Raw genomic sequence first — 22,500 nt, 5'->3', positions numbered from 1 at the left:
AACACATGTCCAGTTCTAACATAGATGAATTAAAAAACATCAGATCATGTACATCAACAGTCTTGTTCGTTTGTGTCGCACCACTGAGTTCAATATGATACTCACAAATGTATTTTGGTATTCCCCACGGTGTATCCAGTCACAGCAGAGCCATTGAGACGCCCGTTCAGTGTTAACCGCTGCGCGGACTCTGCGAGTTGCCCGAAGTCTGTCTGACTTTCTCTGGCTGCGCAGCGTGTTTGGTGGAAATGACGTACTGGATTTCTGCGACGTGAGCGCACCTTTGTGCTGTCCAGTAACGTTGATGTAGGTTGCGGTTTAAAAGACGACAATGCTATTAAAAATACACAAATCCACTTCATGTTTTTTTAAATAACCATAACTGGTCTTCAATGGGTGAGCTTGCATTTAACGGGAATGCGCGCTCGCGAATTCTGATTTTTAAGAATTTTTTAAGCAACTGCTTAAGGTGATACTTAGGAGTGGGTCGACAGAAGTAAGAGATTTTAAGTATGATCTAAACATGTGCTATCAGCATTCTGTGTCTCTGTGATCTTTTTCATAGATGTGTTTCATTTTATAAGTCTCAAAAAGATCACATTTTACCTGCTTACATTACCATTTAGAAAACATCTAGAACGTGGTTATAATCGCACTCAGCTAAGCTCACTATCAACTTTTCCAGAAACACCTGCCTTACAGTCGCTGCCTTGCACCTACAATCAATTAGGTGCTATTATGAGGGTGGATTGTAGAGGGGCATAAAACAGACAAGATCTGCATTTACTTGGTCTGTCACATTAACAAGTTTCTGTCCCCATGGATACTGCAGACAGCTTTTGGGTGTCATACCATTCTCATCCTAGCAGAGGCACTGGTATGAAAGAGCATTGTGCTACTGTAAAGGTATCAGCCACATCAGTGTTACTGGGGTTTTAGCTGCTGTAGTGTCTCTGGCAGTGCTGGCTTGAAAATGGTCTGAAGGCCAAAAATATCCAACCAACCGCAGTCTTGTGGGTTAGATCCTGACCACGGATGAAGAGTCAGAGGGTTACTAACTACAAACTACAAACTACATAGCAACAGATGGGCTTTAGTCTCTAAATGCACACCTACAAGGTGTTCCTAATAAATGTTTTGTAATTAACTGTGGTGTTTTATTGACATTCTTGCTATGCTTTTGGCTACAGAGAGAGGTGTAGGGCTATTAAAATGTTAGTAAGAGTATGTTATTAAGGCATGACTGTGTGATTGAGTCATATGATAGCAAACGGTCCTCGAGATCAGCTCAGTGCACTGATCCACTTCAAGCTGAGAATATGCTTCTATAGCACTGATGCAGACTCATAAATTAAAAAGCTAAGTGTGACAATCTGAAAAGGAATTAGTTTCAAAAAGCACGCATTAAAAAAAGCCAAAGGAAGGGAAACGCACCAAAAAAAAGAACATTCTTTATATTCACGGCATTAAACATTTGAGCACCTAACAGACAAAGTACTTGTCACAAACTGTAATACATAATTTCATTATGGAAGATTCTGACAAGCCGTTGTAGTGTTTCAAAAATCTAACCTTGCTCTCACTTTTTAGAAACAGTACATAAAGATTCATCAAAAAAATTTGATGGACAGAAGTTCTGAGTCACAAACTGGGAAATGCTAATTATAATTGGCCATTAAGTACTTTTCCCTGATTACTGGCAATTATTGTAGCCGATGACCCTGGCTCTGATGTCATCTCGATAGCTCGTAGCATTCTTTTCCAGCTCCTCCAGTTCCATACGTTGGTTCTGCAGATCCTTCTCATTCTTCTTGAACTTCTTCTCCAGTTCTACATGTGCACAAAGCAGACGGATCGGTCAGGACACGGGTGCGGATATTTGGAAGGAAAAAAGAACGCATCCACCCTCAACACTAATATAGAGACGTACCCTTAAGTTTCTCTAAGTGCTTTTTGGCCTTAGTAAGAAGTGACTCTGCTTCGTTCTTCATGTCTATAGCTCGCTGTGTGATGTTGCCTGCTGCCACCCCTCCCAGGGAGTCCACCATGTCCTTCAGCTCCTTATATCGAGTCTCAGCTTTCAACATCTCCTGGTGCATGCAGTGTAAAAAACGTGATGAATGTTGCATGGTGGAATAAATACCAAATGTGTGCGGTCATAAACATGCATGAAAGACGCACCTCGTTTAGGTCCGAGGCAGCCCGTGTGGCATTATCTGATAGGGCCTTGGCCTCCAGTGCCTGCTGGCTGTTCTGCTCTGTCTTGTTCTTTAAAGACTCCACCCCTTGGGATAAATTGGCCAATCGTGAAATAAGGTCCATCAGGTTGTTTTCTAAATTTGTGAGCTTCTCCTCCACCTGGTTAAGTGAGGACAGAAAGAAAGATATTTAAGAGAGATGAGCTCAAGTTAGGAACACAGTTCACAGTGGGGAACGGGGAAGCAACTGTTCGGGAAGCGTTACTTGTGCTTTTATAAAAATAGTGAGCATATGCTTGATTGCAGCACAAACTCACACGCACATGTGCATGTACAAACATCATCAAAAGATTGTAGCATACCATGACGGTGGCATTCCTTGCGTTGTTAAGGTCTTTTAGTGTCACTTTGATCGCCTTCTCTGCCTTTTCTATAGCCTCCTGAGAAGTGTTCAGGGCCTGTTTAGTTTTAGTGATAACATCACTAATTCCCTCTGCTCGAACCCTACACACACACACACACACACACACACACACACACACACACACAAAACCACATTCACTAACTATAACAAAAACTGCGCACAGACAGTCCTACGTGGCTCTTGCTCACTTGGCATCATGGGCTCTGTCAAGCAGATTCTTGGCCTTGTCCATCTGCTCGGAGGTGTAGTTGAAGACATTCTCTACATCAGTGAGGTTGGCTATGCTGTCTTTGATCTGCTGGATTACTCTGTCCAGCATGGTCCGATTGATTGGCAGCGTGATGGCGAGAACCTGCTGGGCTATTTTCTCTATGCTCTCTGGATCTGCTCCCTCCTCTGAATACAACAAAACCCAAAAATAGATATTCAATTCTAATTATTTCAAAATAGACTATTTAGGAAATGTTTGTTAACTCCCCATTTCTCATGATGGTAAGAAGAAAAACTGTTTAGAACTAAACAGTGATAGAAATATTGACAATTTTCAGGTTATTCCTGGTTTTTGCGATTGAAAATGATAAAGCACAAACCCATCAAAAAGTCTCTGATCTTCTGAATGAAGTCCTTTAGCTTCTTATTGGAGTTTTCAAAAAGCTCCTTTGTCTTCTGGGCTTTGTCTAGGGTGGATATCGCTCGGGTCTTCACATTCTGAGCAAGTGTGGCAACGTTCTGGAGCTGTGACAATGATCAGAAGAGCATAAACATGAAAACAACAGCTGGGAGGATGGAACCAAGTGGTTACCGCTGTAACATTTGGACACAAAAGCATTTTTGTATGGTTCCTTTTTAGACAGAACCGTATGGTCAATATAGCAATAAATATAGCACCATTTCTGGGGAAAAGTGCAATTTACATATCCATTTTCTGCCTGATAGAAGATTGTCTTATTAGGGTCAAGTCCACACAGATCTAATGGATCCGCACAGAACTCTCATACACACCCTCTTGGCCGTGTTTAGGAGATCTTCGTTGGCAGCTGTCAGATTCTTGGTGACATCATCAACACGCTGCTGTGCCCTGAGGGAGGCCCCAACGGTGCCATTGCAGAGTGGCCCGCCACACAACAGCGTGCCGTTGCTGCCATGGCAACCGGCCCCGCCACATGGACTGTCTGCGCATGTGCTGTCATCACTCACGTTGCCAATGCCACCACACACCTGAACAAGAGGAGGGGCAGACAATGAGCTACAAAGTCTCCCATACCAATCACGACACCTATACCAAAGTTTTGCAAAGTAATTCAAAATAACTGTTGGAAACAAGCCAGCGTTGATTTCCTGGACCTCAGCAAGCCTAACTTCACTACAGCACTTCCATGTTTGTGTTTAGAGTGGCATGGGTGTGTTCTTACAGAATGTTCTCCAAGCAGAGAGAATGGAGCGTTTACCTTGAGGCTCAGGCGATAGACCTTCGTGTCCATGTTTTTTGCCTTCTCCTCCAGTTCGGACAGGGATTTCTTCTGGGCAGTGAGCGTGCGCAGGAACTGGTCCTTCTGCCCCAGCAGGTCCTCCGTGCGCTGCCGTGTGTCTCGGGACTGCTCCACAGGACTCCAGGGCCCGTACACGGAGGCGTTGCAGCGGAGCTCTGCGTTTAGCGACTCCTGGTAGTACCGCCGCACTTTCTCAAACTCCTCTGGATGAGGGCAGGGAGAATGAGTCCACAACTGAGTATGCTCCTTATTCACCTCGCAAACCCCTCGTGAGAATGAGTAGTGCTGTTGTGGGTGCCTGCGTGACAGAAGCCTGCCTCGTTGGTGTACCTGCGAGTCCAGCTGTGAGATAGTTCTCCAGGTCCAGGCGCCGTTGAACCAGGGTGCTGTTCAGGTTTCTGAACTCCTCCTCCATTGACGTCAAGTTCAGTTTCAGGATTTGGTCATGCTTTGCTGTCCCATTCAAGTCCCTCTCTACTTCCATCAAACGTCCATCTGTGACAGCTATCTCAGCCCTGTTCCAAACAAGGGTTATACTATAGGGTCTTCATCAACTCAGAAATTCACTAGGAAAAACCCAACTATTTACTAAGCCCTTAAGTTTGTACGATTCAAATTGCCTTTCAAAACGCTGCCCTCTAGTGGTTGCTTCATCGTTTACATTACCTTAGGTCATCGATGGTCTGTGTTATCTTTTGGTATATCTTGTCTCTGTCCCCGTCTTGGAGCAGGTCTTGGATCTCAGTCAACTTCTTCTCCAGCTCACGGATGCGGGTGTCATTGAAGCCCGGCACCTTGTTCGACTGCAGGATCTTGGCTATGATGTATTGGATGCTGTCCAGGTCCAGTTGCATCTGGCACACTATGTCGTCCCACAGCTGGAAGCAGGGGTGGCAGGCCACGCACTTGGGGAAGCTCCCGGTGAAGCCGCGGGCGCACTCGTCACAGCGTTGGCCGCTCGCCCCCTGCCTGCACAGGCACGCTCCCGTGGTGCGGTCACACTGAAACGACTCCGCCCCCAACGGGTCACAGTTACATCCTGCCCAGACAGAAAGGCACAGGGCAGTGGGCACTAAAGTAGTATGTGTGGGTATGACAGGGGCTAAGGTGCTGCGCACCTCAAGCTGGACGATGTCGTCGAGGGTTTGCGGAGTAACTCTTACCCTCGCAGTGCTTTTTTGGATCACCCCAGTGGAGCTCCTCACACTCGGTACACTGCTTCCCTCCGAAGCCAGGTTGGCAATGACACTGACCGCTAATCTGCACAAACACAGGAAACAGTGTCTATCTAGTGGCTGTGGGTGTCTGTCTAGCGGGTGTGGGTGTCTAGCTGGCGGGTGTGGGCGTCTCCCTAGCGGGCGCCCTGCCGGCCGTACCAGGTTGCAGTGAGGGCCGAGGGAGTTCTGAGGGTCGCATTCGCATGCCGCACAGCCCCCTTCCATGCCCAGGTTCCAGTGGTTGCTCGAGCACTGGTCGCAGTTATGGCCCACCACGTTGGGCCGGCAGGGGCATGCTCCAGTCCGCCTGTCACAGTGGCACACGCCGTCACTGCAATAGGCCTGCTGTGTCCCAGACGTCATGCACGTGCAGCCTGGAGAGGAAGAACACAGTGACACAGTTCCCAGGAAACAGGAGATATGCTCTCTATGAATTCCAGAATTAATGACTGAAGGGAGGAGTTGAAGTTATAAAAAACTGTAAAACCGATTACCACAACTTTAAAGTCTTTAAAAGTTTTATGGCTGCTGCTGTTTTCGCAAAGGGACAGGTTATATAACAAAAAAAAAAAAAAAAAAAAAGGGAAATTGTGGATCTACATACGCCTGCAGTCCCTGGCCAGTGCATTGCCATAGTAACCAGGCTTGCACTCGTAGCAAGAAGGTCCATCTGTGTTGTACAGGCACTTCAGGCACTGGCCCGTGCGGGGGTCACATGATTCGGGGTCATCAGCATCTATGTTCCCATTGCACTCACACGGCCGACACTCCCCACCAGGTCGCTCCGGGTTGCCATAGTAACCCGGAGCACAGCGGTCACAGTGAGGTCCTGAGAAGAGCAATGTCATGTAACTTACATTAGTTCTTATAATAGCAGATTACGTAATGTGGATGATATTACTATCATCATCTGATACATAATGGTCAGGAGAATGATGGTTAGATAAGTGAGTGAGGCTAGCTTGTTGAATAACTGATCGACTGACTGGTTGATAGAGTTACATATTCATTTATTCACTCATTCATTACCTGTTCGGTTGACTGATGAAACTGACCTGTGAACCCTCGCTTGCACTGACAGATAATCTGGTTCGTGGTTTGCTCCATGTAGCAGGACTCTCCATGGAAGTGCCCGCTGCCTGGGTTTCCCGGGCATGGACAGGGATGGCAGTGATCCCCTGAGCCCAGCACTGGGTTCCCATAGAACCCGTTCACACACCTAGAGTAGTGGCGATACAGATACAGGACACACACTGGGTCAGCGGGCCGCCCGTGGGGCATCAGTGTGCTCTGCACCACAGGAGGGAGCTTCACACTGACCGTTCACACTGGTGGCCCGCCGTGTGGTCTCTGCATCCCTGGCACGCTCCCGTGTGTGAGTCGCACGTCTCGGCGTGCCCGTTGCACTGACATGGCCTGCAGCTGGGGAAGCCCCACTGGCCGGGCTGGCACTCGGAGCACTGGCGCCCCCGCGCCCCGGCCCAGCACGGGCACTGGCCCGTCACTGGGTCACACTGCTGCCCAGCAGAGCCGTCGAGGTGGCAGTCGCAGGCTGGTTGGGCAGGCAGGACACGCAAGGAAGGTTTTATGGTCACAAAGCAGTGGTGTAGTTTAACATACTCTCTGATTTGATTCTTTCTTGACATATTATGTTTTGCTATGTTTTGCTAAGCTCACAATGAAGCCCTCAGACTGTAAATTTACCTGTACAGCCATACGGTCCAAATCCATACGTTCTCGGTGAGCACTGGTCACAGTTAGAGCCAATAACATTGGGTTTACAGCGACACTGACCTCCCACCTTTTCACACTCTGCACTCAGTGAACCCTGAGGGTCACAGTGACATGCTACAAAGAGGTGGGAAAGAAAACATTAGAGAGAACCGTACAATTTTAGCTACTGAATGAAAGCGCTCAGCCTGGCACAGAAGAGAGGCTTCGATGTCTACGAGCACTGGCATAATTCAAAGGTCATATGATTATATGAACCTAAGATGATACATAGTATTTTGCATATTTATGGGTTTTTTTTTCAGACCGTAAAGGAGTGTCTGGGCCCCTGAGCCGTGCTGCGGGAGAACTCACGCAGTGCTCCGTTATGCATGATGGCCGAGATGCTGCAGATGAGTGTTGTGCATATGTCAGCCAGCTGTGGCGGGTGTGTGGCCAAGAACGAGTCCAGACACATGTAGTGCACCATCATCTCCCGCCGGTGTTGGGCCTGGCCGTCATTACCCTGGAAACCTGGCAGCTCCTCATACCGAGGGATCAGCACGAGCTATAGAGGACAGAGAGGAAGACGACAAGAGAGGACGTGCTTTACTGAGAGAAAAGGTTTTAATTAAGTAGTAAAAGTAAGAAAGCGTGAGAAGGTAAGTTTTAGTCTTGGTCTAAACTAAGTCATTTTTCATGGTGTAGTTTGTACGAGCCATCACATTGTGACCACAAGATGGCGACAGACTAATATACAATTACTATGCAATTACACCTTATTCACAACAAATACATTTACTGCAAGAGCCCTTTTAATTAACACCACATTATAATGTTATTTATTTACTAACACCAAACAATTTATTTACAATACTAATTTCTAAAGAATTAAATTGACAGATTATCCTTAATTACAGATTACAGAAATTGACAGATTACCCTTGCAAAGGTTAGCAATACAAAAAATTAGCAAGACAAAAAATGATTTTGCGTAAATCATGAAATTTGCTTTTCATTGGCTGTAGAATGCATCCTAACCGAGTCCACAAGGATGTGGGCAGTGAGGTATCTGTGGGAGACGCCATAACGCTGGAAGCGGATGGCCACCATGTAGCGGTTGTGGGGCTCGAAACAGAAGGGACGGGGCATCTGGACGTGCCTGCGAAGACGCACACGCTGTTAGTGAATGGAGATGCCGTTCATTCACACACAGTGAAGGAGGGCAGTTTTACTGTTTAGTCGACAAAACTAACAGTACATGAAAAACTTTCTGTCACTATTACACTCGCTCTCTTTAATACACACACACACACACACACACACACAATATCTCATTACGCACACCTATCACATCTCATTTAAGCACGGCATAAAGAACCTAACTATACCACATAGAACAGCCTGGTAACTGATCAGCAGAGCGAGAAGACAGACATTATATTTGCTCACAGAGCTTTCTGGTCAGATACTACAAATCCTGTACACAAGAGAGTCTTTCTTCTTTAAGGGCTTTGCTTCCAGTCACATGTACATAGCAAAACAAACTACATAAGTGACAACCAACCTAGCAAACTAATTGTTAAAGGTACTGTATAAATTGACAGGTTTGTCCATGCTGTCCACTTAGCAGGTCATGGGGGTGAGCCCTAAGCCTAACCCAATCTCCACAAGCACCTAACAAACAAAAACGCCATTCCAGCATTATGTATGTGCATATCATTAAGTTGAACCGAAGACTGCTAAGGAAACACAACTTTAGGCAGCAGTTCAAACTTTAGTCTGAACATCAAATCCCTTTTCCTGACAAAATCCCCCATCCCCCATACAAACACAACAAGCGCACACACACACACACACACACACACACACACACACACACACACACACACACACACACACACACACACACAAAATTACTTTTTTGGCTTCCTCTCATTTTTAGCTCAGCCCTTAAACATGGCTTTATTAGACCTCCATCACACTGTCAACCTGTCCATCACACTGTCATCAATGTCAACCTGTGTGCAGTGCTCCAGTGAAAAACAACATGGCTTTGGTACACTAGATGTTGTGCTTTTAGCCTGGAATTGCTAAACTAACACTGTCCGATAGGATTCACTAACTTCAAACATTTAGTTCTTTCTGAATAAGATTTTGCAGTTAAGTTAAGCACATCTCTGTGGTTAAAGGAAATATTGATATTTCTTGCAGTGTCATGTGCTACGAATTAAGCTCTAATTTGTACAGAGGTTTCTATTAAATTCCATTAAAACATTGCTAAACAGGACCCAATCCCCTCACCCCATGTTCTTCTGAAATGGTATCTGCTAGATTCCATAAGACTTGCACAGGTAAGTGAACCTACCCAAACCCACCTGACTCTGTCTCTTTCTTCATGAAGAGGCATGTTTTAAATTCAATCTCTGCTTTCTGGAGAGTATTTCTAGCTTTATTTCTAGCTTTCATTGAGTTGGATTTGGCCTGAATCCCTTACCAGGACCAGGGCCTGAGCGAGAGGTCTTATTAGTCATGTTACAACACCACTCAAACTACACCCTCAGCTGGCCTGGAAAATCTCCGAAACGGCTGTGAGTGACAGTAAACCTCGTCCTCTGGGCTGAGTGAAAACGTTCTCTATTTACATAATTGCGCAATGAGGAATCAGGCATCACAGGAAAATAAACATGCACTTTTTAAAAACGCCCACTTTTTAAAAACAGCTCCAGTTACACAGGTGGTCCACACGCAAACACATTCCCGACAGCACACTTGTCAATCAGACACACACATACACGCACTGAACCGATGATGCTACCTCGTGTGGTGCGGCAGGATGACTGTGTACATCTGCTCAGTGGGCAGGAGGTTCCCACAGCGAGCGCTGGTGGGCAGCTGAAGGGAGGTGACACTCACGATGGCCTCCCAGTCTTCTGCGTACTGTTTGCAACAAGCGTGAGTGATGCATCTATGAAGTATATCACGTTTGCATCTAGGTATTCACACAACCTTTCAGAAGTGCCGCACCTCGGGCTCGTATCGGATTATGATGTCATACTCCATGGCATAAGGAATGTTGTCCATGGTGAACACGAGGCCAGCACCATCTTTCACCCGGGCAAAGCCTGGGCCCGTCCACGTGACCACCTGTCCCGGCTGCCTGTCTCTGAGCACGGTGGTTACGTCCGGCTGCAGGATCACAGACACGGAGAACATGAGTAAACCCACGTCAGAGCTTCCTGTAGATGGTATGAGGTGACAAAGGTATGGACACACAGAGCGAGAGAGAGAGAGAGAGAGAGAGACCAGCAGGAGGAGTGGGGAGGAAAGGGGGATAGGAGAAGAGGGGAAGAGAGGGTGGCTCACGCACCTTCTGCTGCAGCTGCCGGATGTGCCTCAGTTTTGCCCTCTGCTGCTGGACAATGTGCCGATGGCGCTTGTGTCGTCTCAGCTGGTTGTTGAGCTGCTCCACACAGATGTTTCCAGCCTGGGGTCGTGGGCTGCCCTGAGAAAGAGATTCAGATTATGGAGATCTGCATCTGAAACATTGTCATTTCCGATGCTTCTGAAGCAGACCTGCCTGCAGGCAGGTGCACTATGACTACAAATGCAGTTAGCACAGCAGTGGAAGAGACAGGGAAGGCCAGCAGAGACACAAAGAGAGACACATATGGAGAGAGGGATGTGAACGCGGCCGTGTTGTGACAGTCAGGGAATGAAGGAATGTGAAGTTGGAGTGAGGAAGTTAGAGGAAGTTAAAAAAATAGATGGAGAGTCTCTCTGTCTTTGTGTGTGAGGCAGACATAACTACCTTTGACAGGTTGGCATCTCCACTGTGTCCCTATGTTTTTCTGGTTATTCATGGCCTGGTTTCATCTTTGTGTGTATGTATGTAGGTGTGTTTCTGTGTGTGTGAATGTGTGTATGTGTCTCTGTGGTCTGATAGATTCCCAAGTATGCCCATACCCATATCATTCAGGCCACAGAAAGTGACGCTCTTTTTCACCCAGAATATGGGTGAAAAAGATTGTCACTTTCTCTCATTCTGTGATGCACTGCGGCAGTTCTCCACAATCCCACCCACCAACCCCAGGGGCCTTGAGGTTTACATTCCATTGTTTGCTAGGTTGCTATGGTGACGTGTGTGTGTGTGTGTGTGTGTGTGTGTGTGTGTGTGTGTGTGTGTGTGTGTGTGTGTGTCTGGGCATGCAGGTGAAAAGATGATAGCGATATTGGATAAGCCATGTTCCCACCACTGTTGTTTTGACATAATCGAGCACAAGCACGTTCGAGTATGAGGGGCTCTTTTGTTTGAAGAAGGCCAAAGTCTTTCTTCCAGCATTACTGAATTCTTCCTAGACTGAATGAACTGCAGGGTCATGCTGAAGCTTAGAAATGGTGCTGGCTTCTGACTCTGAGTGGCACTGGCACAGACAGTGGGGGAGCTCTCTCTGGCCCCGGTAGGGTCTGCGTCTGCTACAGGGGCTTTGCGGTGTTTGGTCAGGAGGATCAACTCACGGGTAGCACGGGGTCATCAGGGGAGCGACCCGCCGCCCTCTCAGCCTCATATCTGTAGTAGTCCAGAGCAGCACAGAAATACCCAGGCTGCACCACTGAGCACTGGCGACCAATCAGGTGAGGCCGACAGTCACACTGACCGCTGTCCATCCTGCACCTGTGAACACCAGAGCAGGGATGATGGACAACCGAATACGGACCGACGATTTTACTTATTGATCTCTGAGGGGAAATCCAATAGAGAAGATGTTATCTAAAACAGCAATGAAAATGCTTGTTATTGCTATAAAAAAAAACCATGCTTTTTCTCAACCAACATACAAAGAAACAAACATACACAGAAACACTCACACAAAATATACACAGAAAACAGACAAATATACACAGAAACACACATACAAATAGACTATATACGGAAAGAGACACACAAGCATACGCAGAAACAGACACACAAACATGCAGCGAAACACACACACTCATGCAGTGACTCACTTGTTGTTATAGGCCCCTCCAAAATCACAGTCGCAGGGTCTGCAGCCTACGAGATCAGTACTGAGTCCCCAGTACTCTGGCTGCGCGCGCACACACACACACACACACACACACACACACACACACACAAACAGGCAGTTGTTTGCTAAAGGAGATGCAGGAACATCAGGTGAGAGACACAGGGATGTAGCTTCAGATGGAGAGGTGAGGTGGTGGATGGAGACTGGACCTACTAGGCACTGGTTGCAGTAGCGTCCTGTCACATATCTCTTGCAGGAGCAACTGCCACTGATCGCATCGCACTGTGCTCCCCGCATGGAGATGCCCCGCGGGTCACAGTTACACGCTGTCAACCACATGACCACACATCACAAACAGCTACGCAAGCAGAAATACACCCTGCAGGAGCCAAGCTATGCTTAACCCCAAAAACACAGCAAGCTGTTGGGCTCCCCTTATAAATTACCACACACACACACACACACACACACACACACACACACACACTTACGCTGGCAGCCCAGGGGGTCATTTTGGCTGAGGCCATAGTGACCCTCTTCGCAGTGGTCACAGCGCTGGCCCCTCACGTGGGCCTTGCAACGGCACAGGCCCCCAATCATGCCCATTTCCAGATCAGTGTGGCCGTCACACACTCCTCCATCCAGTGAGCCCACTGGGTCACAGTCACATGCTACGCACAGGAGAACATGAGGAAAGAAGGAGAGGGAGTTTGGTCTAGGATTGAGCAACAAGTGAGCCATGATCCAGACTCTTTTACTCAATTAGAACAACTGCCTGGACAGCATCAGCCAACGAGCAAACAGACGCAATCTTTTATCCTACTGCGAAGTGGCCCGCGCTCCTGATGGCTGACTTACGGACACATGCGTTCGGGTCTCTGATGTCTCTGCCTGGGTCCTTGTAGTAGAAGGGCTTGCACACCTCACAGTTGCGGCCCATGGTGTTGTGGAGACAGTCTTCACACACACCCCCGCTGACATTCTCCGTGGCCAGATACACCGCCATGTCAAAGTGGCACTTGCTGGAGTGACCGTTACAGTTGCACACTGGGTAAAGGACACAAAGCAGAATTATTTTTAACAGTCATTCTTTTATAAAATTGGTTGGGCCTGCACATGCATGTGAAGGTTTGTGCTTGTGCATGTGTGCGTGTGTGTGTGTGTTGCACACAATCAGACAGTGATCTTGCCTCTGCACGTGTGAGGGTCATCAGCCTCGGCTGGTCTCCAGGGCAGGTCGTGGTGGAAATCTCTGCAGCGCTCACAGTTCAGGCCCACCGTGTTATGCTTACACACACAGCGCCCGTGAATCTGCCCAAGCACAGCAGAACCTCATGAAGCATTCTGCTGCACTAAACATGCCGTTCAGCACAACGTAAGCAGTGCAATTTTACTGCACTACATACAAAAGAAAACCTACAGAAAAGACCATTCCAACAAACAGCGCGCGGTTGTAACTGCGCGTGGACGCACCATGCCGCTGTCCCTGGTGCGCACCCCCGGCACGGGCGCGCACTCGGAGGCGTGGCCGTAGCAGAAGCAGCTGCCCCGCACCACCAGCTCGTACAAGGCGTAGTAGTACTTCTGCAGCACGTCGGCCCGCTGGTCCAGCAGGTTGTCACCCAGCGTGTGCAGCCGAGTGAAGTTGATCCGTAGGTTGGTGATACGCAGCAAGTCTGGAAGGATGACACGCAAGCGTAGCGGTTATCACAGGCCGACGCAGCCGATGAACAGGCCTCCACCGTGGGGCTGTTACCCCACCAGCATGGTATTCACCTTGAATATTAGTGCTGTAGGGGTCGCTGACGTGGATTGATGGATCAAGCACTTTGTAAATGACCTGAAACCCAGCAAATGAAGACTGTACTCAGTATCCAGGTATAATATTAGATTTGTAAATAAATAAATAAATAAAACTATGAAAAAGTTGTATCTTGAGGGGAGCGAGGCAGCTCCAGGGAGCGCTCACCTCTCCTTCTGTGGACGGCTCGATGTCGGAGTAGCGTTCCTCGCAGATGATGTCATCGATGAGGTGCAGGGGTCGTGCCGGCACCACTGGGAATGTCCTGCTGCAGTTGTAGGCGAAGTAGCGGTATGTCCTCCAGGTGTGGCCAAAGTCTGCTGAGCGCTCGATCAGCATGGCCGCTGGCCTGAAGGTCTGGGGGGAGGAAGCGAAAGGAAAAGACAAGCGTTTGGGTTACGAGGCCGTCCGTGCGCACGGCTCTGCGTATGGTCACGAGCACGGATGTGCACCTTGAACTTCATGATGAGGTGAGTGAAGTGGAACTCGGCCTCCAGGTCGAGTCTGATGCTGACAGTCTCCTCTCCTGAGGACGCAGGTGAGCAGGGAGAACGAAACCATTAACACGGCCACGATGAAAAGGTCATGCGCACTGGCACACGTTGGATTTAAGTGTACGCAGGCATATCGGTTTCAAACTCACCGTTGACGGATTGCCACCAGATGAGATCTCCTCTGCCGTCTCGGAGGTAGATGACGTTCTCCACGCGATGGCTATGCTTGTAGTGGACGGGATCGTGGGGACTTCGGGAATCACACGTGAAGCACTTATCCGACTCCTACATTATGAGAGAGAGGATGCAGAATGCTTTTATGGGTACCAAGAGTCCAGATAAGTATATTAACCTTTTAAATATTTTAACAATAACATGGCAAAACTGTGCTGATGTGTTACAGCTTAATGGGTTTTTGTATCCAAGTTAGTTGTGGGTCAGAGTCTGACCAAAATGGCCCTATGGCACTGGATGGGGATGGAGGCGGAGGGGGGCCGGGGGGCTTAGGAAATGAGCCCAGCCGAGATTCCTGAACCACAGTCCTGAGCCAAGCACAGCACTCGAATGGAATTCAGCCAGATCACGTTGTCTTAACTGGGTTGTTGTCCAGGGTAACGAATTCTCCAATAGCGACTCGGCTGTGAAGAGCTTTAAGGCTTAGAAGTACTGCAACAAAGTGAGAGACTTTGTTTCCATGGGCTTTTAAAGGCCACACAGATACTATATTAGCGTCTACTGCAAGCCTTTTGTTCTGCTCTTCACTGCAGATACTGTGACCCAAGAGCTGCCGTTTCTGCTCTTAACATCGATCCTCTCATAGCATCACCCATCACCACCATACTGCTAATGTGCCTCCAGGCCGTAAGTGCAGGCAGGCTGATACGCAGGCACAGAAGCGCTCACAGCATATGCACGAGAGTGCTGCTGATAGCAGGATTATTTAAATGAACCCTCAGTGTCTCACTGTTTAAAAGCACATGCAGAACGGTGCCTACTGGGTCTTTTTGCATCTGTGTGTAGATCGCAGTGAAGTTAATTTATTCCTGAAGTACTTAATTGGCTGAGGGAGACATTTTGAAGTCTGAATGAGGTGGAAATTCAGAGGAACTGTAGAGATCAAAAGAAGAGATCAAACATGCTGAATGGGCCTGATGACGAGCACACAAAGCAAGCTGACAGACGCGTCCAGGCCACACCTGCACCGGTGACAGACGGCTACTGCCACTTTCCTCCCTGTCTGGGAGTGTACTGGAGCCATAGACCAGTTACTTTCAGAAACAACCATTTATTCAGATGTGCACACAGAAATACATGCTCTCTCTCTCTCTCTCTCTCTCTCTCTCTCTCTCTCTCTCTCTCTCTCTCTCTCTCTCTCTCTCTCTCTGTCTCACACACACATCCACTTTACTGTGCGTGCATGTGTGTATGGAGGTAGAATTGGAAAACAAAACAGTATTGACTAAGGGTTTGTGCGCTGGGTTAGGCAGCGCCAACATGCCCACGTCCGTTCAACAGTCCGAGCCGCCATCGCACACAAGGCAAGCCCAGTCATGCAGGACAGGAGACTGAAAGGGGGATACACTGTTACAGCCAGTCATGCTCAGTATGGGAGCTTGCAATCAATAGGGAGAAATTAAAGAAAGAAGATAATAAAATTAATGAAAGGAAGAAAGTAAATGAAAGAAAGGAAGAGAGGAAATGTACACAGGCATGGGCAGGATGTAAAGATTAAAGGGACTGTCATCTCTGTGACGGGGGTGTGTCTGTGTTTATAGTCTCGGCTAGGGTTACCTTCAGGTGGCTGACAATACAGTACTGCTCAGGCGCTTCCAGACCACAGGTAGAGGTGGCTGTGAGGTTAACAGCTCGTCCAATCAGGAGGTTCCCAGTAGCTGGGTAACAGCTACCGTCTGTGCAGCCATGCGGCCCTGACGGGAGCTCCTGTGCCACACTGCGTAGAACTACGCAGAGTGAGACAGAAACAGGTCAGTGTTATTAACATAGTAACTGCTGTGTTTCCAGATGTTAGATTTGAGTACAAGCTCTCCACATTAAAAGGGACTAGTTCATAGAAAAAGGACTATTCAGTGACCTTACTGACTGATAAAAAACAAAATAATTTTGGAAGTACATCCCTTAATTAAGCATCCTAATTGGGAGGTATTGGATGAAAATTTTAAAAAAGTAAATTAATTTAAAATTTTCTTGCCAAACAAGACATGAATTAACTTTTTTTTTTTTTTTTTTTTTTTGCATTCAGAAACAGGCACGCCATCATTTGTATTTACATTATATTTATAGGACTTAGCAGATGCTCATATCCAGAATGATTCATAGAAATGAGCCAGGAGATGATGTCACGTAGCTCACAGTCCCTGAGATGGGAGCATCACGTTCTGCCACTGACCCTGGAGAACAGCTGGCAGTGTTCCACACAGTTACCACTGCGATGCTGAGGCGCAGAGCACAACCTGCTGGGCGATATCCACGCAGCTCAGGATGGAGCTTCAGGCATTTGTCTCCATGCAGAGATGGCAAGCCAGTGCAAATAATCAAAGTGCGAGACAGAAGCTCACGTGAACGGTAATGACGGTAAACTGTGAGCCCCTTTAGGTCATCCAGTATACAATACCTGTCATCACTGAGCCATGCTCCACGCGGCTGAGGCACTGAACTGCAGGAGGGTCAGTATGAATATGAACTCCTCACATGACACCTCTCACTTGGACCTATAGGCCCTGTCCGTATACATACACACGCAGCATGTCTATATAAACAAACACATCAGGACTGTAAGGCAGGGCCAGTAATTTAATGACCCAGCCCTTCTCTGACATGTTAATGTGTTACAGAATAACATGTATATTGAGACTTGGCCCGTTCCCAAGTTAGACACTCAGCCAAAACACGTTCCATAAATTCCACGGGATTACAATCATAAAAGAGGGCAAACTAATGTGCATTTTTGTGGCTGTGAACAAAGGGGTCTTGAGGGTCACGCTCAGAATCTCACGTACAGTAAACCTGGAACATAACGTCCTATCAAAATCCCTAGCCTTTGGAATGTCGGTCTGTACACATCCGACTCTCCCTGGGTAAACAATGGCACGATGGGACGGCGAAGGCCAGGTGAGGTACTGACGTTGCTCTTTCCCTCAGCCCACTGCGACCGAGTGTCAGTGTCAACGGCGCGAGCCATCGATACTGCGCACTGGGCTTTTAAATGTGCTCGGAAAGGTTCGGCGAGCGCGCACAGAGGTGCTGTACGGAGACTCAGAGTGGAGCAGGTTTTCCACCACGCTATTGAAGAAGGAAAGGGAAATGGATACAGGAGCAGGCAAAGCTAAGGATGCACTAAACTGCTCCCTAAAAAAAACAACAAACTTTCGTGCCTTTTTTAAAGCAGCATTTTAAAGCAATTTACTGTGAATTTATGGTAATAATTGCAGGACGTCCGTCTGAAGGACTTTCATGAGCAGGGAGGGTTGTATAGCCACACACATCAGATAATCCCAGTGAGCAGAGTTCAAGCTAGGGAGCGAGCTGAGAGAGATGTAGAGGCTGTCTCGGATACAGGAGGGGTTTATTTCCCTTACGTTCCCCTACATAGCTTCTCATGTTCTGACTGGCATTGGAGAGAATGTGATAATGTGTGTGTGTGTGTGTGTGTGTGTGTGTGTGTGTGTGTGTGTGTGAGGGGGTGGTGGTCGGGTGTGTGCGGTAGTTGCAGGGAGGTGGCTGGCAAAGGCAGTATATGTTATCTCCAAACCTGTTATTGTGTTTCAACACATTCCTCCCATCCAGAATAGAAAATCAACACTAGTAGAGGGAAAGAATGTTTGTGCATGTGTGATCAAGTACACTCCACACGCAAATACCTCTCATGAGCATTAGTCGAGGTTGGACATAATCAAGAAGATTATTGGTTTATTATTAAGTTAAAAATCTGGAGGACTTCATTAAGAATTTTTTTAAGAAAATGTTGAAGCCATACAGGAAAACACCACAGCTTTTATCAATTAAATCAAATTGTTTATTGTCTATTGCAGATTAAATAAAATAAATTGGAATCTGTGCATCTATCACACATTCATTTCATCAACTCCATGACACAGCTGATCAATAACAGTTCTGTCCAGGTATATCAGTGAGAGAAATCAGTTCATTTATTAATAACTTTCATTATCACAGGTGCACTCTGTTCATGGCTCCTGAAGGAAGTAGCAAAAACTCTATCTGTGGCAACCTATACTGGGTTAATGACCTACAGTTACACTATATGGACCTGCACTTTGTTAGACACCAACAAACAGCACATACTATTCATTGTGTAATACCATAAACCTCTGCACTTACCTGCACACAAACACACAGACACACATGCACACACACATATACACACACACACACACACACACACACACACACACACACACACACACACATGCATGCATTATGATATGATGGGTTACGATATTCAGTGACAAAAAAATACTGACCTATCTGACCTATCTGACCTATCTGACCTATTTGACCTATCTGACCTATCTGACCTATTTGACCTATCTGACCTATTTGACCTATCTGACCTATCATGCATTTTCCTTTCCTTTTCCTCTTTTTATATGTCAACAGACAGGATAATGCAATACACGTATTTGTTGAGTGATGTCTACTGTTAAAATGCGGCCTAAAATCAAATTCGTGTCTGATCAGCGTCTGAAGTCTGGGAGGGAAAGGCAGCTGTGGCTCTCACTCTAACAGCCTCACAGGCTTCACGGATCACATGAGCATTCTAATTTCCTGGAGATTAACCTGCTATCTTTATAATGCAGCACTGTGAGACAACGAACACAATTCCAGCATCCTGTGACTGTACAGAGTGCTGTAGAGGACCAGAGGGCACCCCTACGGTGCACATTCTCACATCCTCCATGACAGCCTGTCTCATGCCAAGCATGTGGCATGGGCTCCAGGGCCAGGCTGGCACAGGTGGGGGGAAGTGGGCACATTTCCCACAGCGCCAAATAATGTGCCGCTGCCCGTGTTGGAGCAGGGGCCCGAGCGAGGAACAGCACAGAGCCCTGTAATCTGCCTCTTCTGGGATTACCGACAGGTTCCTGAGACAACAATGGCCAGGGTGAAAAAACCTGCACTGAACATAAGAGAGGACTTTTGAAAAGATGAAGCATCCGTTCGGTTTTATGCCTTACTCCATAAACCATCCTAAGCCTTCACCTTGCCAGAAAGATCTCCATTAGAGCGGAACCAGAGGAAGGTGGTTTCTATCGCTATGTAGACAGTATGAATCATACATAATTATTAGGAATGGATGTGCAAGACAGAAACAGAAGACAGAGGAAGAGAAATTACATATTAGACATTACTTGACCTGCTACCCACACGGAAATGAACTGCTTTATAAAAAGTAACAATAACAAAATAGCTTGACTGGCGGAAGAAAAGCATTCTAGCTGTTCCCTTTACCCCCTTTACTGACTCGGTTTCATCTATATGGTGATCCGTAGTGCCTGAAACCGTGGCATTTGCTGTGGCAGTACTGTGTGAGTGTGAGGCAGGGCACTGAGGGTGAACACCACAGGGAAAGCAAGAAATAACCTCCAAATTTGACACGCCTCCAGATGAAAGACAAACAATGTGTTTTAAAAATAGACAAAGGAAAGGTAAATGATCGATTGAGCGGTTTTAACTTTGTATGTGCTGAAGCATTAAAGTCTTAACCAAGAGCCATGAAGTCATATAACAAGTAAACACAAGCAGCATTGGACAGATTTCGAAAAGTCCTTCCAAAGTTGCGCTGTTCTGATAAACTCCTGCTGATGCTCCTACAGGCGAACAGACGCAAAGAGAACCCCAGCTGCTGTCACGGTAATGCCTGTTTACTTAGTATCTCATCAACATCAGAGGTGGGAGGTGTTTGCAATGAGCAACTTTCGGGTGGAACCCCCCCCCCCCTCCCCTACACCAGTGGCCTCGTGCAATCTGTCTGACTGCTCATGGTAGGTTAGAACACGCCTACAGGATCTAAAGCCAAGCAAGGCAAAGCCCGGGTGAACCCAGGCACCGATGCTACAGGGAGCAGAGGAGCCAAAAGGCAGGTTGTGTTTGTGCCTGTTTAACTGGCCTTTCTGTGCATGCAGAGGTGTCCTGTGAGGCAGATGGTAACGGCAACCTGGTGAGGGAGGGGGTGCAAGAAGGTCTCAGAGCATTTGAACCTTCTGTTTTCTATAAGAGGCTTATGATGGGCTCAGTTCAGCCCAGGGTCAGATTCTGCAACATGCTGACGCATTGCCTGTGCTTGTCAACTGGAATTATAGCCTGCTTAAGATGCAGGTTTAACTTCTGGTTTAGAGTTGGAGAAACTTAGAGTTCGGATTAGAGTTCGACAACTTACCTAGTAGGAGAAGACCCAGACATCTGGCCATCATGGATGGTGAGTAAGCAGGCACAGATAACCAGAGGCCTAAGATCAAATAAATAGATAATTAAAAAGTAAAAAAAGGACAGTGCATTATTTAAAAAATGGGTTAGGTAGTTTCAAGCTGAACTTTGTATTTTATATCAGCTGCCCTAAAGACATTTTAACACTTAAATAACCTAAAACACACTAAAGGCTCACACAATATCAAGCAATCAATACACAACACACAATATCATGCAATCAATACAATTAACCTCTTTATAGTTGTTCCAGCTACCCCACCTAGATCCTGATGGACATTGTGCATCCACACAAAATTTGTCTCCAATCTGTACTAAAATATATCATGTACAATGTTTAATTTATATTTTTACACAAAACTCTACCCAGATGTCAACAGATGCTATAGTAATTTAGTACAAAATGAACAGTACAAAAAATATTCTAAATATTTTGAGTGTAGAGACGTTTAGCTACAGTTGCTGCTTCAGTGGTAAATATTACCAAAACTACCATTTACTGTGAGCTAAAACAAAAACAAGACTCACCAAGTACACAGCTAAACACCATTACCATTGTCAGCCTGTTTGAATACAGGGCCTTTTCTGTTACACTAATCCATTAATGAGGAAGGAAGAGGCATACAAGTGAGAAAAGCATCGGGGCGGCCTTGGCCATAGCTGAGCGTGCTGTGGGGTCTCGCACTGGCAGGCTGGGCCCTGAGAGGCTTACTGGGCCCCCGGCTGAAGCTTCTCCACCCTGGTGGAGGGGACCTGTCACCTGACATGCCCGCACCTCCACACAGCAGCGTGGGGCCCCAAACCAGCAGCACCACAGAGCTCAGCTAACCGCAGCATGGAGACGAGCTTATTAGCACATTCAGACTCGCCCCACACGGGTACTTCAGCTAATTACGATGTGTCTTCCTGCGGTCGCAGCAGAAACCACAAGGGCACTACATACTGATTCACTACAACACTAAGGAATGTAACCAAACATTAGGCTTGCCTGACTGAAACAAGATTTGTTTTCTAACTTGTGTCTATTTGAAATTTGCATCGGAGAGAAAGTTCACGGTAATAAAGATTTTTCCCTTGAAAAAAAAATGTTTACATTAATGTTTATAACATACAAAATCAGAACAAAAAATCATGCATTCTATATTAACATATTTCAATGAAATGCTTCCCTAATATATTCCAAGGAAAGCTTAGTAATAATGACAGAAAAAAACAAGACATCACTTTCTATACATCAGAGCAAAGGGCACAGAAGGGGCAGATTAGAGAGATTTAGGGAACAATCACCTACAAGAACTACAGAGTCAGAACTGCCTGCAGAGGCAAGACAGGGCTCCTGCACTGCTGAACGGAGTACATGTGTAGTCTAATCTGAAAGAAGCATGAGGCCACTGGCTCGAAAGGCATTATCGAGAGGATTGGATCGAGAAAAGTTATGGTACTCACGTAACAACACAACGTGACAAAGTCCCTCTGTATAGCCCTCAAACTGCTCTCCTACACCAGATTTCACGTTCAGCATGTGTGTGGGTAGGGGGAGAGGGACAGAGTGGGTATGTAAAAAAAGTGTGTGTGTGTGTGTGTGTGTGTGTGTCTGTAACGGTATGCACAACTGGCTTTTGGTGTAAAAACACTGAACGCCGCCGGCCAATCAGAGTGGCCGGAGACCTGTTC

The 22,500-nt window shown here is 46.9% G+C and overlaps 2 protein-coding genes across 3 annotated transcripts in view; both read right to left on the bottom strand.

The window, feature by feature from the left end:
- The window catches only part of lamb2 (laminin, beta 2 (laminin S)), a 27,103-nt gene extending 26,886 nt beyond the window's left edge, over nucleotides 1–217 (bottom strand). Inside the window, exon 1 of the mRNA XM_026998071.2 lies at nucleotides 106–217. The gene's annotated coding sequence lies outside the window, so the exon portion shown is untranslated. The remainder of the gene's footprint in view (nucleotides 1–105) is intronic.
- Nucleotides 218–1,431: 1,214 nt separating this feature from the next.
- The window catches only part of lamb2l (laminin, beta 2-like), a 29,098-nt gene continuing 8,029 nt past the window's right edge, over nucleotides 1,432–22,500 (bottom strand). Inside the window, exons 1-35 of one of the 2 annotated variants that reach the window (XM_026998231.2) lie at nucleotides 22,273–22,350; nucleotides 20,780–20,848; nucleotides 16,156–16,325; nucleotides 14,514–14,649; nucleotides 14,323–14,396; nucleotides 14,039–14,227; nucleotides 13,846–13,909; nucleotides 13,543–13,745; nucleotides 13,260–13,380; nucleotides 12,928–13,116; nucleotides 12,561–12,740; nucleotides 12,283–12,395; nucleotides 12,050–12,129; nucleotides 11,558–11,714; nucleotides 10,410–10,544; nucleotides 10,067–10,228; nucleotides 9,858–9,979; nucleotides 8,081–8,201; nucleotides 7,415–7,607; nucleotides 7,034–7,177; nucleotides 6,650–6,881; nucleotides 6,385–6,548; nucleotides 5,934–6,158; nucleotides 5,489–5,703; nucleotides 5,276–5,372; nucleotides 4,779–5,151; nucleotides 4,443–4,627; nucleotides 4,071–4,315; nucleotides 3,625–3,840; nucleotides 3,213–3,357; nucleotides 2,811–3,018; nucleotides 2,561–2,702; nucleotides 2,182–2,358; nucleotides 1,931–2,090; nucleotides 1,432–1,830 (exon numbers count right to left, since the gene is read on the bottom strand). In XM_026998231.2, coding sequence (XP_026854032.2) covers nucleotides 1,694–1,830; nucleotides 1,931–2,090; nucleotides 2,182–2,358; nucleotides 2,561–2,702; nucleotides 2,811–3,018; nucleotides 3,213–3,357; nucleotides 3,625–3,840; nucleotides 4,071–4,315; nucleotides 4,443–4,627; nucleotides 4,779–5,151; nucleotides 5,276–5,372; nucleotides 5,489–5,703; nucleotides 5,934–6,158; nucleotides 6,385–6,548; nucleotides 6,650–6,881; nucleotides 7,034–7,177; nucleotides 7,415–7,607; nucleotides 8,081–8,201; nucleotides 9,858–9,979; nucleotides 10,067–10,228; nucleotides 10,410–10,544; nucleotides 11,558–11,714; nucleotides 12,050–12,129; nucleotides 12,283–12,395; nucleotides 12,561–12,740; nucleotides 12,928–13,116; nucleotides 13,260–13,380; nucleotides 13,543–13,745; nucleotides 13,846–13,909; nucleotides 14,039–14,227; nucleotides 14,323–14,396; nucleotides 14,514–14,649; nucleotides 16,156–16,325; nucleotides 20,780–20,848; nucleotides 22,273–22,348 — 5,619 coding nt within the window. In that variant the 5' untranslated portion in view covers nucleotides 22,349–22,350 and the 3' untranslated portion in view covers nucleotides 1,432–1,693. Of the gene's footprint in view, nucleotides 1,831–1,930; nucleotides 2,091–2,181; nucleotides 2,359–2,560; nucleotides 2,703–2,810; nucleotides 3,019–3,212; nucleotides 3,358–3,624; nucleotides 3,841–4,070; nucleotides 4,316–4,442; nucleotides 4,628–4,778; nucleotides 5,152–5,275; nucleotides 5,373–5,488; nucleotides 5,704–5,933; nucleotides 6,159–6,384; nucleotides 6,549–6,649; nucleotides 6,882–7,033; nucleotides 7,178–7,414; nucleotides 7,608–8,080; nucleotides 8,202–9,857; nucleotides 9,980–10,066; nucleotides 10,229–10,409; nucleotides 10,545–11,557; nucleotides 11,715–12,049; nucleotides 12,130–12,282; nucleotides 12,396–12,560; nucleotides 12,741–12,927; nucleotides 13,117–13,259; nucleotides 13,381–13,542; nucleotides 13,746–13,845; nucleotides 13,910–14,038; nucleotides 14,228–14,322; nucleotides 14,397–14,513; nucleotides 14,650–16,155; nucleotides 16,326–20,779; nucleotides 20,849–22,272; nucleotides 22,351–22,500 lie in introns of those variants that run through there. The other variant, XM_026998232.2, reaches the window with a different exon arrangement.

Source organism: Electrophorus electricus, chromosome 24 (genome assembly GCF_013358815.1).
Source record: "Electrophorus electricus isolate fEleEle1 chromosome 24, fEleEle1.pri, whole genome shotgun sequence".
In the NCBI taxonomy this organism is placed as follows: domain Eukaryota; kingdom Metazoa; phylum Chordata; class Actinopteri; order Gymnotiformes; family Gymnotidae; genus Electrophorus; species Electrophorus electricus.
This window is presented reverse-complemented; position numbering and strand designations above follow the sequence as displayed.